The sequence below is a fragment of the Ambystoma mexicanum genome, chromosome 12 (genome assembly GCF_040938575.1).
Source record: "Ambystoma mexicanum isolate Mex_15411 chromosome 12, UKY_AmexF1_1, whole genome shotgun sequence".
Lineage (NCBI taxonomy): Eukaryota > Metazoa > Chordata > Amphibia > Caudata > Ambystomatidae > Ambystoma > Ambystoma mexicanum.
Window position 1 is genome coordinate 886,060,556 of NC_090936.1, and position 27,277 is coordinate 886,087,832.

General features: G+C 48.7%; 1 protein-coding gene across 4 annotated transcripts in view; it reads right to left on the bottom strand.

The window, feature by feature from the left end:
* Positions 1-27,277, bottom strand: part of NAP1L1 (nucleosome assembly protein 1 like 1) — a 269,587-nt gene that overhangs the window by 194,994 nt on the left and 47,316 nt on the right. For all 4 annotated transcript variants that reach the window (XM_069629373.1, XM_069629371.1, XM_069629370.1 and 1 more), the window contains exons 4-5: positions 15,481-15,583; positions 8,905-9,046 (exon numbers count right to left, since the gene is read on the bottom strand). In XM_069629373.1, coding sequence (XP_069485474.1) covers positions 8,905-9,046; positions 15,481-15,583 — 245 coding nt within the window. The remainder of the gene's footprint in view (positions 1-8,904; positions 9,047-15,480; positions 15,584-27,277) is intronic.

Genomic DNA, 27,277 nt, shown 5'->3' on the forward strand with positions numbered 1-27,277 from the left:
TTTCTAGAACCAGCACTCTTACAATAGGGTGGTTGAGGGGGTTACTTTATATCCCCTACGTCTAGTTTCTCATGTAACATGTATGTTACCCTTTCTGCAATTATTGGCTGGTGGCAGTAGAGTACCGTGGCTGCAATATAGCACCCATAGGTGCCCATTGCCAAAAAGGCACTTTTGCCTTTTCTTGTTGGAAAAGTCCTTGAAATTCTCTGCGTGCCAAACCAGGTTTGGTCCTTTTTGGCAGGGTCCAATGCTGAAGCCCACCTCTGGCTACAGAGTGTCTTGCAGGGTAGGAAGTGAGGGAGGTGCCCGAAACACTGCTTAATCCCTGGTTTACAGGAATGCACCCAAACATGACTGGCTGGCTATACTTTGAGGACAACCACCCTGCTGTGTGATTGAAAACTAGGCTGCCTGCATAAAAGGTGAGGTCTTTAGCTTGGAAGGCAGAGTCAACCACTGGACAAAGGAATCCTAGGAAGAGACACCTGCTGCAACTCCTGGACTGTTGGTTTGCCCAGTGAAGCCCTGCTGCTGTGCTGAAGCTCCAAATTCGCCTCGACTAGAGAAGCCCTGTAAGGACCACTTCTCCCCTTGGATTGGTGAGCCCAATCAACCCCAAAGCAAACTAGTCTGGACATCCTCTCGGAGCTGGCTGTACTTCAATTGCTGCTGCAGGAACAGACTGCCAGGGATAGTAACACCAGATTGAGTGCATTGTTTTTAAGTTAGACCCAAGCTTCCGGAAGACTCCCATGAAGCAGGACTGACCAAGCCTGAAACAACAGAGTTGTACCCCTAATGTATCGAGAGACCCGAGAGAACCGTGGTGGTGCTATTTGTGAGAGCCGCAAGGAAGTGCTGCTGATCTGACATTTGCCCACTGCCGTCGACCATCAAACCATAGTGCAGGAGTCCCGAGACATCCACCCTGTTGTCCCTTATGACTGAGGCCCAGGAACAGGCTGACATACTACAACTGGAACAGAAGCCAGCTGGAACATTTCTTCAGACCCAAGGGACTGTAAACAAAGGGGACGTACCTCTGTTAGCTGGGCTAGATCTCAATTGAGACTTGTCTTGGTTGCCTTTGGAAGAGTTGCTTGCAGCTCTGCCCCTTAAAAGCCTTCCAGCTTGTGGCCATACAGTGATTTCATTCCTACAAATATTTCTAAAACACTGTTACTTGCCTTCAAGAAGTGCTTCAGCTCCCCAAGACATCTGTTCAATTGACATTGGCTGTCCTGGCTCCCTGAAAGACTTACCTCGACATTGTGCTTTAACTATACCTCAACTTGTGGTGCTGGGAAACTTAATTTACTTTGCAATGTTACCCGTTTCAGAATATTTGTTAGCCATTGTTTTATTCCTATACCTTTTCCTTTGACACCAAGCTCTAAATGTGCCAGTGATCTATTAATGTCAACAGTATCCTGGTAAAGTCACCTCAGGGAGTAGAAATGTGCGCCATCCCAAAAGGCCATCTACAAAGTGTATTTTGAAGTTTGTCACATATGTGCTCCAGTTATTCAACTGACTTAAATTAATAATTTAATCATCAAGAAACCTTGAGGAAGTGTTTATTTGGATACTAGTCACGGAATCTGTTATAATCCTACAGTTCACATGGTCCCCTCTGGAGAGAAGCCTAGCTGCCGTGTAGAACATGCAAGGTTAGGTTAACCATTGCCAAGAGGGCAAGGCCGGTGCTGTCTCCCACAGGGTACTGCATACAATCTAGCCTGAAATGTACAGATTAGTTGGGCCAGACCTCACTAAATCAGTTTGCATGTTTAAGGGTTGTGTGCAGTGATCCAGATACGGGAGTATTTTAATCAGATTTAAGGAACTCAAATGCAATTCGAATTCCAATGAGAATTCGATAAGTGGGGAAATAGGTTTCAACTGGAATTATACAATTTGTATAATATTGCCAACTATGTTACTCATGCACATTAAGATGCAGGTTTACTTCTTCCGATCAGGCAGTTACATTAGTTTCCTCCTCTGGTACTATGTACAATACTGGTCCAAGCGTAGCCATGGACCTCTGGGGTAAAGGTATGTTTTTTGGGGTTAGTGAAAGTGGCAGGTGCACTCCTTATTTTTAGGGCTGGTTGTGTGCTTTTTTGCGTACACGTCCATGCTGTCGAGCTTCAAGAAATCTTTGCAGATAAAATGCTACACTATCCAATAGTGTAGGTTGCAGCAGTGCACTTCACAGCATTTGCATAATGAACAGGACATGCTTTTTCTTCAAACATTTGCAAAATGTTCGAAACGGGAGTGCTGTAAGAAGCCAGTACACAAAATGTAATTTAGTACCACTGAACTATTTTGAGTCAGCAATGGTGTTCACTCCTGCTAGATAAAACGCGAGGAACATCCCCGGGCTACAGCCCAGTGCCAAAGGTCCTGTGCCGGGATCTCGTTCCTCCTGCTTCCAGATGTTGAACATTGTGGTGGTATTGTCCATGAATACCCGAACCACCTTGTCCTTGAGGGACGGACTTTAGGGACCTAAACACTGCCCACAGCACCAACATGTTCATGTGCAACAACTTCTCCAGTAGCCACAGGCCAAGACTTCCGGAGTGCACTCCCCATCCTTCCAGGGAGGCATCTGTTGTGACCGACTAATGAGGTGGGGTCTGGAAATCTGCACCTGCGGACAGATGTGCGAGCATTCCCACCACTGTATTGCTCGACAGAAACTAGTCGAGTGCGATCTTGTCCTCAAAGCTCCCTGCCAATTGTATCCAACGGGCGTCGAGGAACTCCTGCAGCAGACTCATCCATAGCCTGCACAGCCAAATGAAGTATATGCATGATGTCATGCAGAGTAGGGACTTGATGTACCCCACCCTTGCGACCTTCAGGGCCAACAGCCATTGTACCTTGCCCAGGATATCCGCAATCCTCCGACAGATGCCAGGCACAATGTTTAGTCCAGAAACAGTGCGTCCTGCGATGGAGTAAAGCAGGACCTTGCAAAGTTTATCGAGAACCCCAGGTCAGTCAACAGTCTTGGCTGTGTGTTGACAGCAATGTCCTTTGCGTTTGCCCGGATGAGCCAATCGTCCAGGTATGGGTACACAGATCCTCGTAGGCACACGTGTGCCCCTGGGGCCAAGCACTTGGTGAACACTCGTGGCGCCGACTTCAAACCGAAGGGAAGGGCCTTGAACTGGTAATGTTGTCCTTAAATCATGAAGGTTACGTATGGAGGATGTGGAAATAGGAATCTTCCAAGTCAGCCGATAGAAAATCTCCCACTTCCAGCTGTTCTGAAGGGTTACCATCCAAACCTTGACATGAACGGCAGCGGTCCAGAATGGGCCTCCACCCGCCTGTCTTTCTGATGAGAAAATAAAGTACACTCCAAGCCTCTTTGGGACGAGTTTAACATGGCACGTACCTCCAGCAGCAGCTGAGGGGTGTGGTTTTCCTGACTGGCCACTGGTGGCATCTGAACACTTCCGTTGGAACTCTAGGCTGTGTCGCGGGCGAGAGCGTCCAGCACCCAACTGCTGGTGAGATGGTCTTCCACACTAAAGTTAGTCAGCCAGCCGCCCACTGGGGTGCATGGGAGGGGGCCAGAATCCACAGCCGGTTCAATTTTGTTTTGGCATCGATGTCCACCTCCAGACTAGGCGGGGCCTCATAGGTCTCCTGGGCAGACGAGCAGGAGGGCAGACAGCAGGACGCAGCACCTCCTCTGAAACCAGAAGAACTTTGGGATTTCCCTCCAGAAGTAGAAAGGCCAGCTGTCTGAAACGTGCCCAGGGCACAAGCAGTCTGTCCGCTTTGATGGCCTGTAGAGACTGTCCCGTCTTCAACAAATTGTCCCTGTCGAAGGGCATGTCCAACACCTTCAACTGGTGTTGGACACAAATGAGTGGCCCTCAGCCAGCCTCGCTGCTAAAGGTGAACGCTGTTGCTCATTTGACTGAATCGTGTTGGCAATGTCTGGCCACTGTAATTGCGTGGTCCGAAGCAATCTCACCTTCCTGTAGGATCTCCAAAGCCGCAGCCCTCTTGTCAAGAAGTCCAGGAGGGGGGCCATCTTGAACCAGCGTTCTGTCAAAACGTGCCACAATGGCTAGGGTGTTACAGCTATGGTCATTGCTGCTGACGTGATCACTTTGCACCATGGCATCCAACTTCTTCCCCCTCCCAGCCCGGGGGAGGTGGGGAAAGGATGCCGCCGATGAGGATGAGCCCCAAGACTTCTTGGCTGCCGCCAAAACCACAGAATCTGGGGAAGACTGGGACCATAGGCACCTGGGCGGAGAGTCCAGCACTCTATTTCTTCTTGTAGCGATCCTAGCTGGAGCCGATGAAAGGTTCTACATGGACACCCTCTTCATCTCCCGGCACTGGTAAAGGAAGCTGTCGTTTTTCTCCTCTACCACGAGCTGAACAGCTCAGAGGCCCTGGAGATCATGGCATAGACCAAGCCAATTTCAGTGGGCAGTGAAGATCTGGCTGGCGGCGAGAGATCCCCATGCTGCCATCGTCCGTGCCAGATGTGTCCAGCTTGGCGTTATCCTTGGGGTGGGGGCCAAGGGTCAAAATGCGAGGTGGGTGAACTCTCCTCTTGGATGTGGCTCCTCCTATGCAGCATCCTTGTCTGGATTTGAGCACAGGGTATGCAGAGCCGCAAGAATGTCCACGGCAATGTCCCCAGGAGGCTGCTGGGGTGAGGCGACTGGGGCCGGGCTGTCTGCGGCTTAGGCTGGTCCACCCGGTCATCACCACCCTGTTACTCGTTGGTCTCCTAGTAGTCACCCTTGTCCGATTCCCCGTAGGGCCTGCTCGACACATCTCCCCTCCTGGAGGACTAGGAGGCTGGTGAGCTCTTCCTCTGAGGAAATGTCTGCCCTGGAGCACTACTGTGTGCCCCCCCCCTTTTCTGTGACCAAGGGAGACCGTTTCCGTAGTCTTCTTGATAGGCTTGAAAGAGGACTCCATCTGTAAGGCAGGGATACTCATTCAAGGTAATGCCCTGCGAATCGGCCCTGGCGGCCTTCGCAAGGAACACTGCCCTGTGGCCATCGCCTGATGCACCTGGGGGGTTTTGGCCAGGTCTGCAGCCTTGACCTTGGGGAGGATCAGGGCCCACTCCCCCTTGGCCCTCTGTCGGACCGGTCCATCGCTTACCTGGGTTGTCCAAATCTTTGAAAAACTTGAGTGTTACCTCGTAGTCGATGGGGCTGGAGATGCTGACCTCACCCTGGCCGCTGAGGAGCCTGTTGCAACAGCACTCCCGGAGGCAGTGGACGTGGTGCTTAGCCTTATGGTGCACCCCTGCGGGAGGGGCGCCCCCCAAAGGTCAAAGACTTCTCCACTTTCTTCTGGACAGGGGAGGCATGCTGCCAGGCCTCTTCCAGAGCAGGGGCTTGGCCTGCAGCCAATTGTTAACCACTTGCGTCGGCACGTGTGAGCGGCACCATCTCCCGACAAGCCATGTGTCTGGCATGCAGGCAGTAGAGGCACAGGGGATTTCCATCGTCCGAAAAGACATTCTGTAGGTTGCAGCTGGGGCAAACCTAGAGAGGCGGCCGAGTGCTTCTCCACCATGACACGGTGTAGGCCACGAAGACGCTTCTGGAATCCTCCAAGAAGAAACGCAATGAAAATCTGCCCTTGAGGATCCAAAAACAGGTCCCCTTCAATCAGGTTGACCAATGGAGCTTGAGGCTCAATTGAGCAAAACTTAGAAACATTGCAAAATGCAGTAAAAGCTCAAGAGCTGTAGCACGAGGACTCCCAACACTTCAACGCATGGTAAAAAGCTGAAGATGGCTGCCAGAGGGGCAGCATTGGCTGACGCAGTATGACCCAGAGACCAGCAATTGGTTGTTAGGGAAAAGACATTTCAGAAGTGAAACAAACTGGTTCTCTTTACTGAGGATTCCCAGCCTGACCGGGAATATTCATGAGCATGTGAATCCATGCCAGACTCCATGGTGGCGAACCTCCGATACCAGGGGGATCCTCCCCCCAGGGTACTCGCGGATGTAGACACCAGGTTCTCCCCTAAGTGGTCCTGTGAAGCCACTATAACTGGTCGTCTGTCCCTAAAGCCGATACTTAACGATTTACCCATCTGCAGGTACCGTCTCACCAATGCTGGCCTACCTGGTTTCAGTTGGAGACATGGGGTGAAGAGTGGTACTTAAGTTAGCGGGGACTAAAGGGTCAGCCATCTTTGAGGGCCAGCTTTTTTTCCTGGCCTGCCTACACATGCTAGCGATCCCAACCAGTTGGGAAGTAGGTAGAGCAGGGCAACAGAAATGGCTGCATACAAGTGTGTGAATACTACATTGCTTAGAGCATCTTAAGGGGTAGTACCCACACACCCTCAGTATAACTTACTGCTCTGCTACTCAACCTTGATGGAATTTGCTATACCGTCTTTCCCTGTTATGATTGGTTGGCCTCAGAATCCAGCACAGGCTGAAACACTGCCCCAAGACAATTTCCTGCTGTATACTCAACATGAACCATTCACATTCAAACTGCCCTCGCTCTACCCATGAGTTGCAGTTTACATACTACAGTTACTGTGCCAGGATGGAGTGTTTTAAAGCAAAAAAGCTCCATCTCATCTAAAGAAGGCAACGCATCTATGGTGTACTGATGGGACAGATATTTTAGGCAACTTTCCTTAATATTCCATGGAACCTTTTGTTTTACACCTTGTCCTGACTTTTTGCAGAGATGTGAAACTTTGTTATGGGGAAATGGACTAGTCATTGATGGTCAGTACTGGGAAACGGTTTCCCCGACATGCTCAGTTTGGGTAATTTTCATATTGCACACCTCTTTCAAAGCAGTAGAATGGGGATACGTTTATCACCCCTTAGACAGTGATTTTAGGTTAATATGCCCAAAGACAAGCTGGTGGCAGTTATATTTATCATTTTGCTATATCTTTAGCTAGCTCATTCACATTTACCGTGTCTGGCTACTAACTGGCTATTGTCTTAAGATGGTGCTGTGCCATGCGGTTTGCTTGTTTTGGCCATTGACTTTCTGCCCAAGGTCAAGAATTCTTTTATTGTCGCTTTTGCATGTCATGTGTATTGCTCAAGAAGTGGACCAGGATTGGTCACAATCCACATACCGGTGCCAGCAGGTCTGGTGTGCATGTAAAGTCAGCCCCACAGTGGTCCCAGATTGGACCAATGCTAGTGTGCATGTGGGGCAGACCTTTTCACTCGCCTGAATTTGGGGTAAGAGGAGTCCTGCAACCATTCCAGCAGATCAGGAGTCAAGTATCCTGTGCAGACAACAGCAGTCCAAAGGACTAACCCTGAAGTGTGGCAACCATTCTTGCTGCAGTCCCAGTTTAAGGGTTCTACGTGATTTCGAGGACCTATTTTTGGTCGTGGTACTTTTCATCACCGGATTTTACATCGCCAGAAACCCTGTTTTTATTCAATGGGGGTTCCCCCCAGACCTCCACCTTACTATTATAACCCCTCCAAAATAAAAAACGGGATTTCTGGCGATGTAAAATCCGGCGATGAAAAGTACCATGACCAAAAAATAGGTCGGTGAAACGTGTGTATACCAGTTTAAGTACCTGATCTCAGAAAACACTTGCTGGTGCTTTGACCCTTTGGACTGGTGGGACCAGCCAGTCGGATGCCCTCTCACAATCCTGCAGCCTACGAAGTATCCATGGACCACCCCATCGACTGGCCAGCTCTGTTTCGGGGTACCGTACTAGATAAGTCGCCATGTGCGTTTTGGTCTCAGAACTTCAGTGGTCTCCAGCTAGTCCTACAAGTCACCTTCCTGCCAAGTAAGGGACCCCAGCATGGTAGACCTGTCCCGTTATGGAAGGCTTCCTTGGTTTGCAACGGAGATGCCTGCCGTTACCGGTGTGTAATGACCGTCACTGGAAGCAGCTATCACCCGTCTGGTAGAATATCCTGAAGAGTCCTGCATCAGTGCCTGCTGCATTTCTCCAATGGAAAGTGTTCACTCTGCTTCTGGACCAGAACCTTGCTTGTACCTGTAGCTCCTGGGCCTATTACACTGGATCCAACAGCAGGGAACCTACCTCCAGCGAACCCCTGCAACCCCCCCCCTCACCCCATTCAAACTACCAAGTCCTTTAGAACAGTCAGGTCAGTGAATAATCACTACTTGCTGGTGCCCTTATTTCAAGTTTTTGAAGAACTTTTCCATTGCTTTTCACTTTTGTTGCAAAAGCTGCTCTAGAAGCTAGGAGACCTAGTTTGCTTACCTGTAAAACCTTTTCCTCACACCCAGAAGGAATATTTCCTCATTTCGTCCCAACTTCTAAAGGTACTTTGTGAACTGTTGGGCAAAGGCCCATTCAACTTTGGTTTGGACGTCTAAAATGAGGGCTTCTATTCCTATGGACTAATACAATTAAACGACTTACCCTTCAGGTATATGGGTAACTGTGCATCGTATTAACTGATTGTTGTGAAATAAGCCTTTACCATACATCGGAAACCGCAGCAGAGGATTTAGCTTGATCATTGCCCAAGTTTTAATTCCAGAGATTGAGAAATTGACATCTTTGGGACAACGTGGGTGACATGGCCCCTTTATGGTAGCACTCCGATGTACTGCAAGTGATGCTGTGTCACATGACAATTGGCAGCTGAGTCAGGTAGCTTGGACCATTCCAGCACTCTACTGCAATGAACCTATACCATGGTCATCCACTAGAAAACTTAGCATGTGTTGGTGAGTTCAAAACATAAATCACAATTTAGGGTAGTACAAGATTTCACAGGCAAGGCAGTTGTGTCTGAATCTTTACGAGCCCCACAAACTAATGCACCCCACAATTCATCCCAACCATGCAATCCAGCTTGCTGAAAAAATGCGCACCAACTTTAAGGCAAACATTACCTTGTCAAATAAGGGTTGATAAAGTGCAGCATACTTTCGTTCCAACTCATGAACTTCTTCATAGAATTTCGCTTCGATCTGTGCGCATTTCACTTGAAGGTTCTTAAGGGCATTTACTCTTCGTTTGACTACTTTAGGTAAGCTGAAAAATTAATTTACATTATGCTTAGAACAGATCTACTTGAGTGCATAAGTATAACTAAGAGTGGTTCTAAAATCCACACAGGATGAAAAGTGCACAAAGGAAATCAGTTACACTGCATATCAGAATTAGGTGAACTTTTATATCAGCAATGCCCCAACATGCATTTGATCTGTCCAGGGTTAATTTGAAAAGGGCATTAACCCTTTTAGACCACGTTAATGTAGCTGTAGCTATGAGTAGGAACAAGTTACTTACCTGTAACTGTTCTCCAGCATTGATTCACATGCTCATGAAGACTACATAGCAGTACATACATGCAACCACAGGAGGTGGCAAGGGTCAACAGAAGCAACTCTCATCACCAGGTTCACCTTCAAGCAACAGGTTGCCCAGCACTGCTTGGCCGACTCTGGACTCCTCCCTGGAATCCCTGTCGACTCAGAATTTAAAGGTGTCGACCTACAGGTAGCAGCCCTGCAGATGTCTAGCAGGGGCACACCAAACAGGCCGTTGTAGCAGTGATCGCTCTGGTAGAATGGGCTCTTGGGTGGCCAGGCAGCGGTCAGTTTGCCAACCAGTGACACAGTGGAGAGCCACCTGGAAATTATAAGTTACTCACTGTAGTGACTAACATACTCTTAGTCCCCTTTCCTCCATACTGAATGAGCGTCCCTTCCAAGGGATGGGAGACTGAACCTTTCACTAGAAAAAACCTTCCAAGTTTAGAGGCGCAGACCAGGGAGTATTAGGGGAGGTTGGTGGGACGTATGGAGGAAAGGGGACCATGGACTAAGTACATTAGTCACTACGGTGAGGCACTTATTACTTACGTCCTGTCCCTGTTCCGCCATACTGTATGGGCCATTAAAGCCCTAGGGTGGAGAGGAGACCCTCCTTAAGCAAATAGGTTTCTGAGAACCACCTTTCTGAAAGCAGCATCAGATCTAGAACCGGCATCCAACAATAATGCTTGCAGAAAGCAGAGGGGGAGGTCCATGTGGCCGCCCTGCTTAGGACTTGTCATAGGACATGGCGTTGGAATGCAATGGCCGTTGCCTTGGCCCCGACTGCATGGGCATGCATGTTGGCTAGTAGCAGCTTCTGCTGGCAGAGACCATCCAGCGGGATATGGAAGCCTTCGAGGCAAGATAGCCTGGCCTCGAGCAGCCGAAAGTGACGAACAAGGCGTCCGACTTGTGGAAGCCCTTGGTCCTGAATCAGTGCAGTGTTGGGGAGAATTCTCAAATGGTCGATTTCCCTTACCTACCGAGTCCCTCAGCAGCTATGCTGGATTTGTCACCTGGTAAGAGTGAGCCTTTTTTCCCTCACTTTTACATGTGTTTTGCTATGTGTATTTCTACTTTGTGTGATCTTGGGCACTGCAGCCTCACCTACTCCATGGCACCATAGTCTTCCATGTGTGTTACACAGCACCTTCAGTGCAGTGACAGGGTTGTCTTTTAGACTTCCCACCGACTCATTTTCTGGGGCTGACTACTGTCCCACAGAAGATAAAGAAGCCATTAACTTAGTCACTTTTACCAGACCAAGTACACCCCATCTTCCATGGAGTATTCTCTTGGAGCATTGTTTCACTCCCTTTACACCAAGACTTGGCTGGTGGCAGTGGCATCTACCCTATTTTTTATACTGTGGTTATCTTAAATAGCCATGGTATTGTTTTATGCTATTTTTATTAGCCTCAACCATAAACCTGCTTTACCATATATATCCTATTTTGGCTCCGGCTGGGTTTATTCGCCATCTTTTTGTTAAAGTCGGTTTTTCACTGTGTGCCAAACCAGGGATGACTCCTTTGTCTTTCCGCGGGCTTCTGCACAGAAGCCCTCCTTAAGGCGCCTGAAAGTCTAGGCAGGATGTGAGGGAGGGATCTTCGGACCCCTGCCATAGGTTCCCTTGGTAACCCAAGTCGCACTCCTGTTTGAGTGGCTAATAGGACTGTCCATGCCAGGACAGCCACCCTGCTGTGCGATTGGCAGCCAGGCTGTATGAATATGATGGGGGACTGCATAAAAGCAGGTCTCTGGGACTGGAAAGGCAGAGTCGCCACTGGAACGAAAGAACCTACGAGGAACTGACAAGAGAATCACAACGACTGAACCGCCTGGTGAAGCCCTGCTGCAGGTCCGAATCTTCAGAATCAGAAGACAGAAGATCCAATAAACTTCTTCCCTTGAGCTGGTGGGACCAACCAGTTCACCCAAACTGCAAGCCAGGACCCCTCTGGTCAGCTGGATAGCCAGGAAGGTCGGACCCTGCTTTGGTTTTAAGGAGTGCACCTTTTTGTTGCTTTGCTCTGCTGCTGTTTTCTTCCCTGGGCAGTGCAGGACCCTCCAGTCTTCCTACTTCTGATCAGTAGGACAGTCGCTTCAGGAACCGTGAGCCTGCAGGAACTACCAGGAACATCTGCCTTAGCTCCCTCGGTTTTAAGGTACTGTGCAAATCCGGTTTGTTCCGTTCAGCCGTGGTTCTCCAAACCGAGGGATTGTCCTCTTCAAACTAACTTTTGTATCAACCAACCGCGTCCAGAACCGTGCCACGAACGTTACCGCAAACTACCCTGAAATGATCTTGACCAAAAGACTGGACCCATTGACTTTGGCCCCAAGCCTTTTCTATCTGATCTCACTGAAGTTCCTCTTGTTCAACTGCCGAGTACTTACCTGATGGTTTGATCTAATTTCTAATAACATGTCTTTCCCTCCCTTTTAAATTGCTGGAGTGCCATTTTGCTCCCACTTCATTTTGTGAGCTTAAATTGTCTGGAATTTAAGGGACGTGGTATATTAAGATTGTGACTTGCTTATAGAGTGAAATAAATGTATGTTTCAACTTGAGTCAGTGTTTGCCTGAATCATAGTAATTGCTGTCCTTTGTCTAACTATCTTGTACTGCTCACTTACTCTTGAGAGAAGTCTGGTTGCTCCGCTAGTGCCACCACTTTAACAGTAGTACAGGCTTGTACCAAAGGTGAATTTCTACTGTCACCTGCAGTCGTGTGTGGTGTTCCCAAAGGGTCCTGCCTAACAGGCACGCCCGATATCCAGGCAGTGCAGCACTCCGCATCATCCTTGGGATTGGGAAAGAACATAGGGAGGACCATTTCCCCCCTCAGGTGAAATTCAGATGGAACCTTGGGCAGAAATGCCGGGTGAGGCTGCAAGACTACTTTGTCCTTGTGAAAGGGGGGTATATGAATCAGAGACAACCAGCGCCTGAATCTTGGTGACTCTGCGAGCAGAGGTAAGACTGACTAGTTAGGCTGTCTTGATGTGACCAGCCTAATGTCCACGGAAGCCATTGGTTTGAAAGGTTTGTGCACCTGGGCACCCAAGACTATATTAAGGTCCCACACAGGGAGCGGCCTCTTGACAGGCGGGCAGAGCCTAGCATAACCAGTCAGATGTTTGACGATAGGGTTGGAGGAGGAAATAAATACCTTCCTTTGAGTTCCTGTATGCCCCAATGGCTGCAAGGTATGTATGGCAGGTGTCTCCCGAATGAGGTGTGCTGAAAATGAGAGCATGTCGTCCAAATTGCAGGCCAAGGGGTCAATTCCCTTGGATTCTGCCCAGTGGCAGAACCTAGTCCATTTGCTTGTACTGGGCCCTGTGGCTTTGCTCCTGGCGCCCTGTGAGGTGCTGAAGCGTAACCTGCTCAGGTACCACACTGAGCTAGTTTCACCTGGCGCGGGGTGGATGATTCTGCCTCCCTGCTGCACCAGAGATGTGCTGGGCCTGTCGAAGGTGTATCAGTGGCACCTCCGAGAGGCTGAGGAGCTCCAAAAACCATGGCCTGACCGACCACCATGGAGCTATCAGAATGATGTGGAATCGGTGAGACTCCTTGATCTTGCAAATTACTTTGTACCAGAGGAGTGGGCGGAAAGGCGTAGGCTTTCATGCCGTCCACTGTAGGTGAGCTTAGTCACCCAGCAAGCTGGGGTGCTGCCCTTGCCAGGATGCTAACTGGGGCACTTGTGCCAGGTGGCAAAGAGAACCACATGGGATGAACCCACCTGCTGAAAATGCCCGAGTAACAAAGTCATTTAGCTGCCACTCGTAATGTTCCGCTCCCAGCTTGCTGTGTGCCTCCAGGTTGGATTCCCAGGAGGTAGCATGCCGAAGTACATTTTGTTTTCCAAGGCCCATTTCTACATGCTGGTCGCCAGTCTGCACAGAGGTTATCTGGTGCCTCCCTGCTTGACGTACTACATGCTGGTTGAGTTGTCTGCCTGGATGAGGACAACCTTGCCCCTAAGGGGGAGGAATGCTCCAAGCACTAGCCAGATGGTGTTCAGCTCCAACCAATTGATGTGGTATTCTTGCTCCTGACGAGTCTGGGTGCCGTGGACAGATCATCCAGGGTGGCCCTGGTGATGGTGGCCTGCGGATGGGGTGGCCGGAAGGGCTTGCTCGTCTGTAGGTTGCAGTCCATGGAACACCAAGTTAGGTCCGTGTGGAGAGATGGAGGAACGTTAATCATCTTCGATTGTGAGCCCCGCTCCTGATTCCGTGAGGCCATGAAGTGCAGCTGAATCCTTCTCATCCTTCGTCTCATGTGTGGCATGGCAAACAGGACTACTGCTGCTAGTATACCCAGGAGATGTTGGTACCACCATGCTGAGGTCACCTCTGATGAGGAAGTGGCCCTTTTGATGGATGAGATCTTGTCTTCAGACGGGAAAACCCTCTCGAAACACGTACCCCAAATGAGTCCCAGGAATGTCAGTCTGCGTGGAGAGCAGTTGTGACGAGGTTGAGCGAGAAGCCCAGGTCGTGTACTGTATTCATAAGGGCCTGGGACGAGTGGTGAACCGCCTCCGGATACGTAGCCCAGACAAGCCAGTCGAGGTATGGCTACAGCAGAGGCCCTGCGCTCTGAAGAGGGCCGCTACAGCATTGATGAGCCTTGTAAAAACCCTGGGGGCCCGAGTTGAGGCCAAACGGAAGGACTTTGTATTGGAAATGGCAGCCCACGATTCTGAACCGGAGGAACAAATGGGGCGGCCAAATTGAGTACACGTCCTTCAGGTCACGGAAGCACATCGTCTCCCGCGTCCAATGTCTGCTATAAAAGCTGGCGTAACCATCTTGTACTTTTGCAGGGTTAAGAGGTCGAGGGTGGAAAGGTCCAGCACAACTCAGGCCTGCCTGGTTCTTCTGAATGGCAAAAATCCTGGAGTAGAAGCCAAAGCCTCGCTGGGAGGCTGGAACTACTGCCTGGCTCTCTATGAGAAACTGATCTCTGCCAAAAGAGTTGCTGTCCCAACCTGTGGGAGTGGAGGGATGAGCGGCTGGGATGGGTAAGCGGTACCTCCGTGGATACTATGGAGAGGATCCATGGTCTGCGAAAATCTGGCGTCAGAAGTGTGTGGAGAGCAAGCCTGCCATCCACCTGAGACGTGGACCTGGAGGGGTGTGTCATGCCTCCTTTCCCTCGGTGGGGGACTGCAAAAAACCCTTACTCTTCTCCCCCCACCCCCCTGCTTTTTTTGGTTGCGCTGCTCTGTTACGGCAAGAGGTCCAGCTGCCTGGATCTACATTCCTGGAAGCCTCAGAAACCTCCATATGTACGACCGTTCTGAGGGCTGCTAAGATTGGGTGTAATATTTGGGTGTGGCATTTGTAAGAATGGACAAGGATGTTGCCGTTTGTGAGCTGTTCCTTGTCCAGCTCTTCATATGTATGACCCAGAGCTCAGTGATAGTCTTTCTCCTAACCAACAATTCATAAATGAAAGCGATTCTCTACCGAGGATTCCCAGCCGGATGACAGGGAATATTCATGAGCATGTGAATCTGCGCCAGACCCCATGCTGGAAAAGAAAAAACACTTGGGGTTTGAACAGTGAAAATGGTAGAGTATTATGGGGTTATCATGCCCAAAGTTCTATACAGAGAAACGATGAATGCAGGGTCTAGGTTCAAAGGATAAATGCCTGGGTATGAAAACAGTGACCAAAAGCAGCACAAGATGGCATGTCCAACCTGCATCTAGGACATTATTCTAATTACTTGTCAGGCTAAGACAATCCTTCCAATAGACTTGGTCAGATTTACAGAACAATGCAACAGGCCTGGCTTCAAAATACAGAAATCTACCGAAAGGCATTTAAAGACCTACACCTGCAGTAAATTCAAAAAGTCAGTTTTGACAAGCTGAAACTGGGTAACCTGCAATACAAGCAGGGACAGCAAAACAACAAATAAAAACCATTAAAGAGTGGATCATGTTAAGCAATTCAAGCTTGACAGTATGATAGGCAATTAAATTGATTGGAAATTCAGTTGGTGTTTCTTTAAGCTTTTTGCATTAGGCAAGACAATATTCCTTGCCCCAAGCCAGTGTATTGTTACATAACTCATGCAGTTTATTACATGGGAATTGTGACTAAACATTTAAGTATACCTTTCAATGTACCCTGTAGACGCCCCCACTAAACCATCCAGTCTTTCTTGAAGGGCTGCAAGAATCTGGGGATTTTGCATCATCTGCACAGTGAGTTGACGAGCTGGGGAAAAAAAGTTATTCTATCAAAATGGCTTAATTACTGCATTCAAAAACATGCAAAGTAAATTGTGCTAAGCATGCAAAAGTACATTTCAAGAAGTGGCAGCTTGAATACTGCTGTGAGCTGTATTCAAAGTGAATTGGTACCTCACTTGCACAATTGCAACAATGGGCATTCTGTCATGAATGTGTGGCACTATAAAAAAAATAAGCTTCAGGACATTTGTGCTAGGGGGCTAGAAGCATGTGTAGCAGATAGGAGCCCCCTTTGTGGAAGGTCAATAGGTTGCATGCATTGCCCTGCTTTCTAAATCAGCCACAAGAATGTCAGGTGCCCCAATTAGTTTCAGGGCACACTCCATAATAGCATAAAGTACTTGGGTTGTATTTTCATGGTACATTTTAGGGGCTGTCACTGAACAGAGCATGTGCTACTCAAACAAAGATGGTATGATCCACCACCACAAGGTTAAACATGCCTTCTTCCCCATCTGCTGGCGTATGTGGTTCATACTTCCATATGTGGTGGTACTGCCGGAATGTTCAGGCCTACTGGGTCCTGGCTGCAATTGCAGCTATAACAGGGATCAGATTGCCTATGTGCCAGCCGTTATGCTGCTGGGCACACCAGTTTCAGAAACCCAAAATCAGAAGCGACCACCAAGCATACTCACTTGTTAGCTAGAGTTACGATCGCAAGAGCCTGAAAAGCCACAGGAAGACTGCTCATACCGATGTGGTGGGCTAAGTGAAGATATTTGGTAGCAGCATTCGCCATGGGTTTACCGATGTCTGGTTGCCTGTACTTGGAATTTGATTAAAGCTACCTATCACAAGTATAAGCCATGACTTATCTGCAGCTGCAAAGGTGAAAGTAAAGCAGCAAGAGGAGAGACTTCCCATCGGGGAGTGACTGTTCATAAGGGGCAATCGGAATGCATTTGCTTTGTGATCTGTTTGTACAACTTACCTGCAACTGATTTTCATCAACTAAAGTGGAGTCATGCAGCCATGCCTCAAACCTGGATAATTCCTACAAGGAGCAAAGTAACCTGCCCAGCTGTAAAGACTGGAAAACCAGTGGACCAGTCCCAAGCATGCCTGGTGACCAACATTTGCTGCAGTCCCACTGGAGCACTGAATGATCTTCAGAAGGCCTTCACTCGCACTTAAACCATTGTGTGCTGGGCCCAACCATTCCAGAAGACCGGGGTCTGACGCATTCCTGAAACCATACGGTAGACTGACCAACAGTGGTAGAGACATTGTGGCTTGGAACTGTGGGACCCTCAGCTAGTTCTACAAATCCCTCCTGTGCAGTTTCTCGCTTTAACAGGACCAGAGATGGGACGGACCGTCGAAACAGGCTTCCTGCATCTGGTTCACTGCTGAGAGGTTCGACAGGAATAAAACAGCTGTATGCAAAAATGTCACCTTGCACGCATGTCGCCTGTGATCGGAGCAAAGGGTGGGAAAATAGAGCCAGCCAACTCCTAGTACAGGGGATGAGTTACATTAATCCATACCTGCCCCCCACCCACCCCATTTGTTTGGCTTCAACAAAACTTGCCTAAAGCCAAGGGAACTGTTTAGAATTCATCCTTACCCGACTTTAGGAACCTCTCCAATCCACAAATCCCTGCCAACTTTTTCCCAGCTCCAAAACGTCTGGAAACTGAACTTATGTATGGCAGAAGGCCCCAAGGCCCCAGCCAACTTAGGGTTGGACTTTGAGGTTGTATTCTTGTGGACTGCCATGGCAAATAACCATTGCCTTCACTTTCAGTATTGGTTTATTGCACTGGCTATAGTAGTACTTCCATATTAATTGTTTATAGTGTTTGCTTGGCCATATACTAGTTATAATTGTCCAGAACACTGGATTACTTTACCAGGCTCACCCTTCCTTGGCTACTCTCCATGCTAGCCTGATAGGTCAGACTTGCACGCAGTCTTTTATCCAGCATTAAGTGTCTTCAACATGTAAGGGAACACTGCCCGAGAGAATCTATGTTCTGATCAACCATAACAGTTTTCCCTTTAAAAAACTCAAAACTGCAACGTTGATAAAAAAGTGTTTAACCTCAATGCTTTGTTAACTTTTTGAATCCTAATATGTGGTTACTGCTTTTTAAAGAATTTTTAATATTGGTGAATAAATTAAGTGTTTACTTGGATACCTTTTACTGATTTCTTTGTACAGCTCTTCAGCTCACAACCCCCCTTAGGATAAGCCTGGCTGCTCAGTCACACTACCAACCTGTGTAGTACAGGCCTATATTAAAAGGTGGGTTACCCTGTGTAGTCCAATCCCATTGGACTGCACTCATTCTTACCCAACAAGGGTGGCAGGCGGTGGGATTGGTGGAGTGGCTACAGTGACTGTTGGTTGTACTTGCGCCTAAACCATTCACAAGGCTAGCTCAACCAAAAATACAAATTAAATTTGGAACAAAATGAATGCCAGAAATGGATCATTTTAATCAACAGTCCCTTACTGCACTGACCATGAACAGTGATGCATGTAGGACAAAGGGACGGAATCTAAAAGGGAAGAATATAGTCAATTACCAATTCACCAAAATCCTGGGAGTAGACCCATAACCCCTACTTTGAAAATGGATATGGAAGGGATTTGTTTACCTGTAACTCCATCTGTATCCTTCATGGATTAACATGCTGTGAAAATTCCAGTCAAGCTGGGAGGCATTACTTACCGTAAAAGCATTTCCGATTGTATCTGCTTAGATTCACATGCTGTGCATATGGTCCGACATCCAGTGGTAACCGTGGAGTATTGCATCTTTTTTACAAGGATCGAAAGGGGACGTCAGCATAGGCGTGTCTAACACTATCCCTACTGTGACGTGTAGTGTACCCAAAATCCCTCATGCTCTGAGGTTCCCCATATTTTATTTTTTCTGCCATAAGGGAGCCTTAGGATTATCGTGAGCGATTACAAGAGAAATTAGTAAGAGGCCTGTTCCTTCCACCCCGAGCGTGGAGGGACGGCGAATGTGAATCCAAGCAGATACAATCAGAAATGCTATTATGTCAAGTAATGCAGGTCTTCTGATGCTTGTTAATCTGCTTAGAATCACATGCTGTGCATAGACTAGCAAGCAGTAACTGCAGTTGGAGGTGGGTTGTGAGCAGGAACAGTAGTGAAAAGGTCCTCATACTGCTTGTCCCACCTGAGACGACCTAGAATGAGTGTCTAGGCAATAGTGTTATGTAAAGGTGTGTACAGAACTCTAGGTTGCTGCTTTGCAAATGACTAGGCACTGGGGCTTCCATAGCATTCATTGCAAATGTTCCCTAGAGTAGAATTTGCTCTAGGCTTGAAGGGCAGTTCTCAAGAGAGCATCAAAGTGATGCATTTGACTATCCACCGAGATAGCCAACTTGGAGACAGGATCCCCTTCTCTGCCACTGAAATGAAAATGGTTTTCCAGTTAAAACAGGACTGTCCTGCGCACATCTAGTGTGCAGGCTTCTTTCGGCCAGGTTAGTGGGGGTTCTGGAAGAAAGTGGGCAGTTCTTCACGTGGAACTTGGAAATAAACATAGGTGGAAATTAAGGGGGAGTGCACAGAACCACCTTCTCTGAACAGTAACTACAAAGTCCAGTACGAAGGGCCTGTAGTTCACTAACCCTCCTTATAGAAGTGATAGCCACTAGGAAGGCTGTCTTATAGACTTGCCTTGTGCATAGGCTCAAGGGGGACCCACCCCCGCCCCCCCATGAGTCTAGTCAAAACCACTTAAGTCACATCCAGGAGCTGGGTTTGTAATGGGGTATGAAAGCCTTGATAAAAGGTTTACCCACACGCTTAGCTGCTCTCAGCCTACACAATGTCACAACAAAGTGAACATTTAGTGAATTAAAAACTAGGCATGAACCCTTCAGGTACAATACCATGTGAGTAGGAGAGCAGTCAATGGGATTGACGCCCTTGGCATTACAGATAACGAAGGTTTTTCCATTGACGAATAGCAGTATCAGATTCTCGCTTCCGAGTAGGTCCATACATCTGAGGGAGTTTAAGGTGTCTGAACTCTAGGACCTCACCAAGGTCAGAGTTTGCAGGCATGGCTGCAGTGTTCGCCCCTGTCCTGAGGCATGTTGTAGGGGCTGGGCATTTTCATGGGGACGACATCTACATCAGGAGAGAACCAGGGTTGGCGGGCCCACATGGGGCCACCAATATCATGGCGACTGGTTCCTGGTCATCTTGTGCACGATCTTGTTGAGTAAGTGAGTCGGGGGGAGGAGGGGTGCGTACACAAATTTCCCTGACCATGTTTATCCAGAGCCTGTTGCCCTTGGAGTGGTTCTGTGGGTACCTGGGGCTGTAATCTTGGCATTGATCATTCTACAGAGTTGGGAGCAATTTGATCTCTGGGAAGCCCCATTCTGTGAAAATGTTGGAGCCAAGGTCTTAGTGTGGTCGCCATTCATACTCTACGGGCAGTGGGCATCTCTGCTGAGCAGGTCTGCCAGAAGATTGAGTTCCCCTGGAACGTGTTGGGACAACAGGAACATCCTGTGTTTGAGAGCCCACATCAATGTTTTGGGACAGCTTCGATAGCCCTGGAGAGTGCACCCTCGTTTGTTCAGGTAGTACGTGGCTGTGGTGCTGTCTGTCAAGATCAGGACCGTCTTCCCCTGTAACTGAAAGGCTTTCAGTGCTTTGAAAACCGCCAATAGCTCCAACAGATGTAGTTGGACACTTGTGGGGACCACACACTGTTCTGTCTGCTGAAGCAGGTGAGCTCCCCACCCCGTGAGAGATGAGTCAATCGTGAGTGGCTTCCACTGCAGGGGTGGTGAAGGTTTCCCTTCAAGAGGTTTTCCCCTCGACCACCACTGCAGAGAGAACGAGGGCTGGCAAGACAATCACCAGATCTTCCCATTGTCCGCTGGCCTGACACCACTGGCTGTTAAGCCACTCTTGCATGTGACAGACGTGCGTGAAGTAAATGCAGGACGCCATCATTCCTAACAGTCACATGACCTTGTGTACCATCACTTTGACTACCTACATACTGAGGGATCTGAAACAGCATGTTTAAAACCCTCTCCAAGGGGAAGATGAGGCAGTCCTTTCTCCGAATTAGAGCCCCCTAGAAACTGACTTGACTGGGGTCTAGGCTGGATTTGATGGAGAATCCCAGACTGAATAAGAGGTCTATTGTCTTCAGTGTGTTCAATAGGCATGTTTCGTAGGACCTCCCCCACAATCTCCCCCGTTATGAGCCAGTCGTCGAGGTAAGGGTAAACTTGGACGGATAGTCTGCGCAAGTGTGCTGCCGCTACTGCCAGTACCTTAAACACCCTCAGTGCGGAAGCACTGCGGAAGATGAGTCCTTTGAACTTATAGTGCTTGTCCTCTATCATGAACCTTATGTATTTTCTTTGTGCTGGCAACATTGAAATATGAAGTATGCATCTTTCATGTCCAGTGTTGCCATGTAATCCCATTTCAACAGCGGGCTTACTGTAAAGTGACCACACGAAACATCAGGTTTGACAAACTTGTTTGCTGGGTGCAGATCTAGCACAGGGCACATGGTGATTAAGTACACTGAATACATACCCTTGTTTAACTGTAGAATAGGGGTGACTTCTATGGCATCCTTTCCTAGAAGGATCTGCACCTTCGCAGTAGGATTTGCAGGTGGTCCGGTGTCAAGATCTTGGTGTCTGAATTGGGGTGGTTGGGCAAATTCTATACAGTACCCATGGGCGCCCGCCTTGAGTACCCCACTGGTCTGTTATAACATCTTACCTTGCTGCATGAGCTGGGATATGTCCCCTGACCAGGGTTGCATGGAAGGGACCTGGATCCGCATGTCATTTCTGGCCAGAGTGCCTCTGGAGTTAGAACCTAGTCTTATCTTTCCCACACCGCTGTCCTCTGGGTGGATAAGTGGTGAGGTATTGGAACCTTGTCCCAAATGAGTTTCCTACATTATTCTGGTTCTGGGAAAAACCAGACTACCCACGAAAGGACTGGCGGGAGCCACTTCCTCCAAGGAGAGGGTTTCTGGGTAATTTGTTGAAGGGACTGAGTTATGCTTTTTAGCTGTTTCAAGAGCATCATCCAATGCCTTGCCAAACAAGTTTGTCTCAACGGGTTTAATCATTGCCACTTTGGTCTCTTGCTTGAAACTGCAGTTCCTCAGCCAAGCGGGTCTCAGCAAGGTACCTTATGCCAGGTTTACCCTGCTGTCGGCAGCGTCCAGAGTGTTTGAGCACATTCTGGTTCACATGCTTGCCTTCAGAAACTATGGCAGGCAACTTGGTCCTTGTTGGTTCTGGCACTTCCTGAAGGCCTTCTTGCAGAAGGTTCCACTAGTTGTCTGCATAGCTGCCAGTATCATTGTGTTATTGGCTATACGGGTAAACACGGCAGCTGTTAGCCTTTTTCCTAAAGTCTCTTGGATTCCTTATCAGTTGGTGCCTCTCCTGTAGACAGGGGACCACCAGCCTGTTTTCTAGTAGTGGTAACCACCAATGAATCTTGTGGCATGACCCTTGTCAGAGAAGGCCAAAACAACTCATCCCTAGGGTTCACCACCCTGGTCCAGGCTGGCATCAAAGTAGGTGCCAACCTCTTAAGAGTTCAAGGGGACGGCCTGGCTGGCCGGAGACTTTTCTTTATATCCTCCACGAAATCAGAATCTGGTAAGGCCTTTTGAGGGGCGAACTAAAAAATGGTCAGCTGCTTCAAGATGGCTTTGAATGCCATCTTGTCATCGACTGGGATGCTTGCCGAGGCAGAAGTGGGGAATCTATGCACAGGACATCGGGGTCCTGGGTGGGAATAGGGGTCATCCAGGGTTGAGCATCAACCGACAGGTTGTCCTCCCAAAAGACTGGTCTGATCATTTTCCAGGAAGGTGCCATCTTCATACATCATAAGTGACCATATCAATCATCTGAGGACACAAGTAAACTCATGTGGATCTTACAAGGTCCTTTGAAACTTGGATACAGGAGTAGAAGGCAAGTCTGAGGCCTCTTGGGAGCAAAGGTCTCAGAATAAGACTTTTCTAATCTGACCATACATCCCTCAAATTTCTCCCTGGTCCATGAGGATGAACAAGAGGGGTCCAGGGGAGGAAAGCGTTGATCTTCCTTATGACTAGGGGTATAACGTTATAGATACCATGAACAGCTTAATTTAACTATAACCACCGTCACATTTACACCGGTATACCATTTTAGGGCATGCAGCTATTAAGTGAGCTTTTCAATCTGATTTGGAAAGGCTGGAGTAAGTGGTGCACATTCTGGATCTTGCACTGTGGCGTTTGGCAGACAAGAGCATAGGGAAAGTGAGGCCACATAGTAAATGCAGCTTTAATGCTGTGACCGCTCTGATCAGTAGTCGGGTTAAAAAAAGCTGATTTGTAGTTTTCCACCAATTTGAAAGATGGGGGGGTGGGGGGGGAACTACACATCTCAGAATTCAAAGGGGGAATGAACTGGATGCCCTTCTGATAGGCCCATCAGTGCTTTGTGGTAGTATATAAACTGCCCCCCTCCCCACACTGTCCTCCATGTAATTGGCACGAGTTGTTGCTGCGCTTGATCCTTCACCTGCCTTCTGCATATGGCACTTAACTCAGACAGGACATTCTACATTCAATTTGAAGTATCCAGAGCAATGGGGTGAAATTTAGGTCTATCCTCGATTTGTGACACCAGACATGACAGCATTCCACCGTCTCAACTCACATGACAAGGGGGTCCTAATGCACCCAGACGAGGGGAAAATTGTGATGTGGTGGTCTAGGCCATATTTGTGCAGATATTTATTTCAACTTTGTCCGTTTTGTGCCACTATCTGAAAGTAAATGAACATGTGTTGCAAGCATCAAGAAAGTAATCAATAGCGCCCACTGCAAGCTGTCCCATTAGGATTACATGGTCAGTGGCGACGCCAACAGACCTTTATAATACACCAGGCAGATGGTAAACAAGCTAGTGATTTGATCAATATGCAACCTTTCGGGGAGGGTGTTGGCTAGGACATTGACAAAACACAATGACATGGGCTTTCAGACCTCACATGAGTGACTTCTCCCTTTAATGGGATAAAGCGTTATCAAAACAATTGACTTGGTCATGATGACCATGTCATGTGGTTCCAATATAATGCAGGTCCAAGGCCGATTTTCAAAGCGATGACCTGTGACTGAGCAACCTCATTGCTCAAAATGTGCATTTTAAACACATCCACTAGTCACTTTCATTGAAGGCGATCAACGAGTGAGCGCCATCTGCAGCCGCCTTAGATTACTGCAGGATCAGCTAAAAATGTGCAGAGACAAATTTCGAAAATTCTGACAATTACCTTTAAGAAAATATGTGTTTTGATGCCACCTGCTATACCGCGATAATCATGATATACCGTCATTTGGCAAGGTGGTTATAACGGCATAAAACCAATACTGTGACACCCCTAACTGGGACGTCGAGATTTTTCCCCTAATGTGCCTGACAAAGGCACATGAATCAACGTAGTCCTGGTGGAGTTCGGGGTGCTGTGGCCTATCCGACACATCACTCGCCCATTCTTTGTGCTTCGCTGCCTTCTTCTACCGCTCCTTCAGTCGGTCAAAGTCATCCTTGCAATGCCCTCTAATGGTCGAGAATCCAGGCGGTCTACTGGCTGAACCGGAGGCTGAGCTGTGGATTTCAATGCCACACAGGCCTTAAGCAGCATCTGCGCATCCTCCTGGAGCATCTCAACGTCCACATGTCTTCGTGTTGGCGCCCTTTAATTTGGATTGCCCAGTCGCAGGCTGCGACTGGTTACAGGGAAGGCTGCTGATCATGCGATCCCGAAGATTGACAATTCTGTTGGTGCTTGGTATGCTTCGACAGTGCCGCCGCAGCAGAACCTTGGGTTGCGTGTGGTATGATCGTGTGCGCCCCTGTTGCTGGGTGTTTTCCCCATAGTGCGACTTTCATCAGGCCTGGTGGGGGACAGGCATCGTCAGCCGAGAGCAGTCCGCTGTTAGGTCAATGAAGCCATTGACCTGGTCATCGCTAGTTACGCCCCCCTCACTTTTGGGGGTTGCAACAGGGTGTAGGTCTCCCACCGCTTTAAGTGGTGCTCCTTAAGTGTCTTAGGGCGCAGGAGTCCACGGGCTGCACAACTCGCTTTGTTGTGGTCGAGGGAACGAATTGTTGCACTGAGCGTGCCACGATATTTGGCCCTGCATGAGGGACAAAATCTAAATGGCGTCTTACAAAACCCAGAGGGTGAAAAAGGAAAGGCAATACTTGTAAAGATGTCCAACCCAACCCCACTCTCCCCATTGTGTAGGCCAGCCAGAAGGCCTGGCCACATGGAGCGCTGCCGGGATCAACTGGTGTCGAAAGTCGGCAGCAGTCTTCGGCATTGTTTGACAGGAATCAGTCAAGTGACTGAACGGGAATAATGAGTTGATTGACAATAACGGCATCTCTAGGCAAGAGATCTGCATTAGGGCGACCAGTAATCTGGGCATAAAAACATCTGAGTGACCTCTGTGCATGAGCGATTTTGGGTACACTACACATCACAGTAGGGATAGTGTTACACGTCGATACCAGCATCCCCTTTCAATCCTTGAAAGACAAGATGCAATATGCAGTTACAACTGGATGTCGGACCATATGCACAGCATGCAATTCTAAACAGATTAACATGCATCAGAACCCTGGTTACTTTGATTTAGCAATTTTCCTGTGGAAAAACAGTGAGTTGTCCATCCACATCATGGGTGCTTTTGGAGCCCACCAATGGGACATCTAATTTATAGCTCTGCCCCAGCAGCTTCCCTCTGATTTTAACCACTCTAGCTGGAGGCTATCCCCCTGTAGAGGATGTTTGCCTGTAAGGGGTAGGCTGGAGGATGCGTGTGAATCCATGAAAGAAAAACACTGGAGAAATGTAGTTACAGGTACTCCTCCAGCATTGGATCCTTCATGGATTAACATGCCGTTAATAGATTTTGTAGCAGTATAGGTGGAGGTGATAAACCAGGCAAAAACAGACGAATGCAGATAATTTCTGAAGTACCTAATGCGAGAAAAATACATTTGTGAGTACTCAGAAAACAACCCCAGAAGCTGCAGAGCTTACCTTGCTGGAACAGCAGTTGAAGGACTGCTCATCCCATCTGCACATCCTCAATGTTGATGTAAGCAGTAGTGCCTGGTAAATGCACTAGCCCTGTGCCATTTGGTAAATGTCTGATGGTAGTTCAGACCAGACCCGCCGAGCCTCTAGTGGAGTGTGCTCTGGGCACCATTTGCAACAGCCGGTTGGCTGGCAAAAGGCAATTGTAGACTTAATCTTGAAATCCCGTTTTGATATGGATTTTCCCTTGTTGGATGGCCCAAAGGCAACAAACGGCTGCTTAGTAGATCTGAAAGATTGTGCAATCAATATTTCAGTGCCCTTTTGATGTCCAAAAGTGCAGGGCCTTATCTGCCGTTAGTGGAAAGTACCACCTTCGCCTTCATGAACCGTAGATACAGAGGGTCGACAACCAAATGCCGTTGCCCATCTGGCGGAACCCGCATCAGCGATGTCATGGCCACCGTGATGGCATGGTCCGACACCACCTCGCCAACTCTTCCGACCTGTCGGGAAGGAAGTCCAGATGGGAGCAATCTTGAACCACGTCTGGTTTAACAAGCCACGAGGGAGTTGGCTGCCTTGATGGTAGCCGCTGCAGAATAGACGACCCATCGTATCCAACTTCTTGCCCTCGCTGTCCGGTGGGGTGGCAGCTGCTGAGCCCAAACCACCCAAGGACAGCTGCTGAGCCCAAACCACCCAAGGACTTCCTGGCCAACACCGACGCTACAGGCCCAGACTTCCCCCAGATTCTGTAAGCACTTGGGCGCATGGAGTCCATCCATCACACTATTTCGAGGCGATCCCTCTTTGCCGGAGCAGAGGCAATCCCTCTTCGCCGGAGCCGTGGAAGAGTTCTTCATGCTCGTCCCAAATGTCATCCAGGAATGGAATCGAGAGGATGGTCTTCCTCTTTGCCTCTGCGCTGATATAAGAAGCCCTTCTCCAGAGAGAGCAGAAAAAGTTCTGACGCTGGAGATCAAGTGGAACGAGCCAATCGCGACCGGCAGTGATGGGATGTCCACCTAAACTGCTGTAGTCCGTGCCCATAATCCATGTGTCTGGACCAGTCTCATCTCAGGGGATCAGTGGCAAGGAGGTGGAGGGCGTACCGTTTCTTGGCTGGGGGTTCCCCTGTGGGGGGGGGGGGGGTGTTTGTCGCTGGTGCTGCAGGCGGGGCTGCCAGAATAGACACTTGTCAGGCTCTCCTATACCAGCATAGGTAGTGCCAAAGGGATGTTCACTGAGGTCTCTATGTGGTACCCGTGGTGGGGTGGCAGCCGAGGTGCAGGCATAGACCGCTGGGACACCGCTATGAGCCCAGGTCATTGTTGCCTTGCTGCTCCAACAGTGTCAGTGTCACCTTAGTCAGTGTGCTCGTTATAGGGCCTGCTTCCCCAAGTTTCCCTCCTGGATAGTTTGCAGACGGTGAGCTCCTCAGACTTCTGTACCCTGGAGGGCCACCGCATGCCCTCTATTTCCAGCGATTAAGGTCTTGGGGAGATTACTGGCATCCTCTTCTCCGCTGGGGTCTTCTCTATGGGCCGGAAC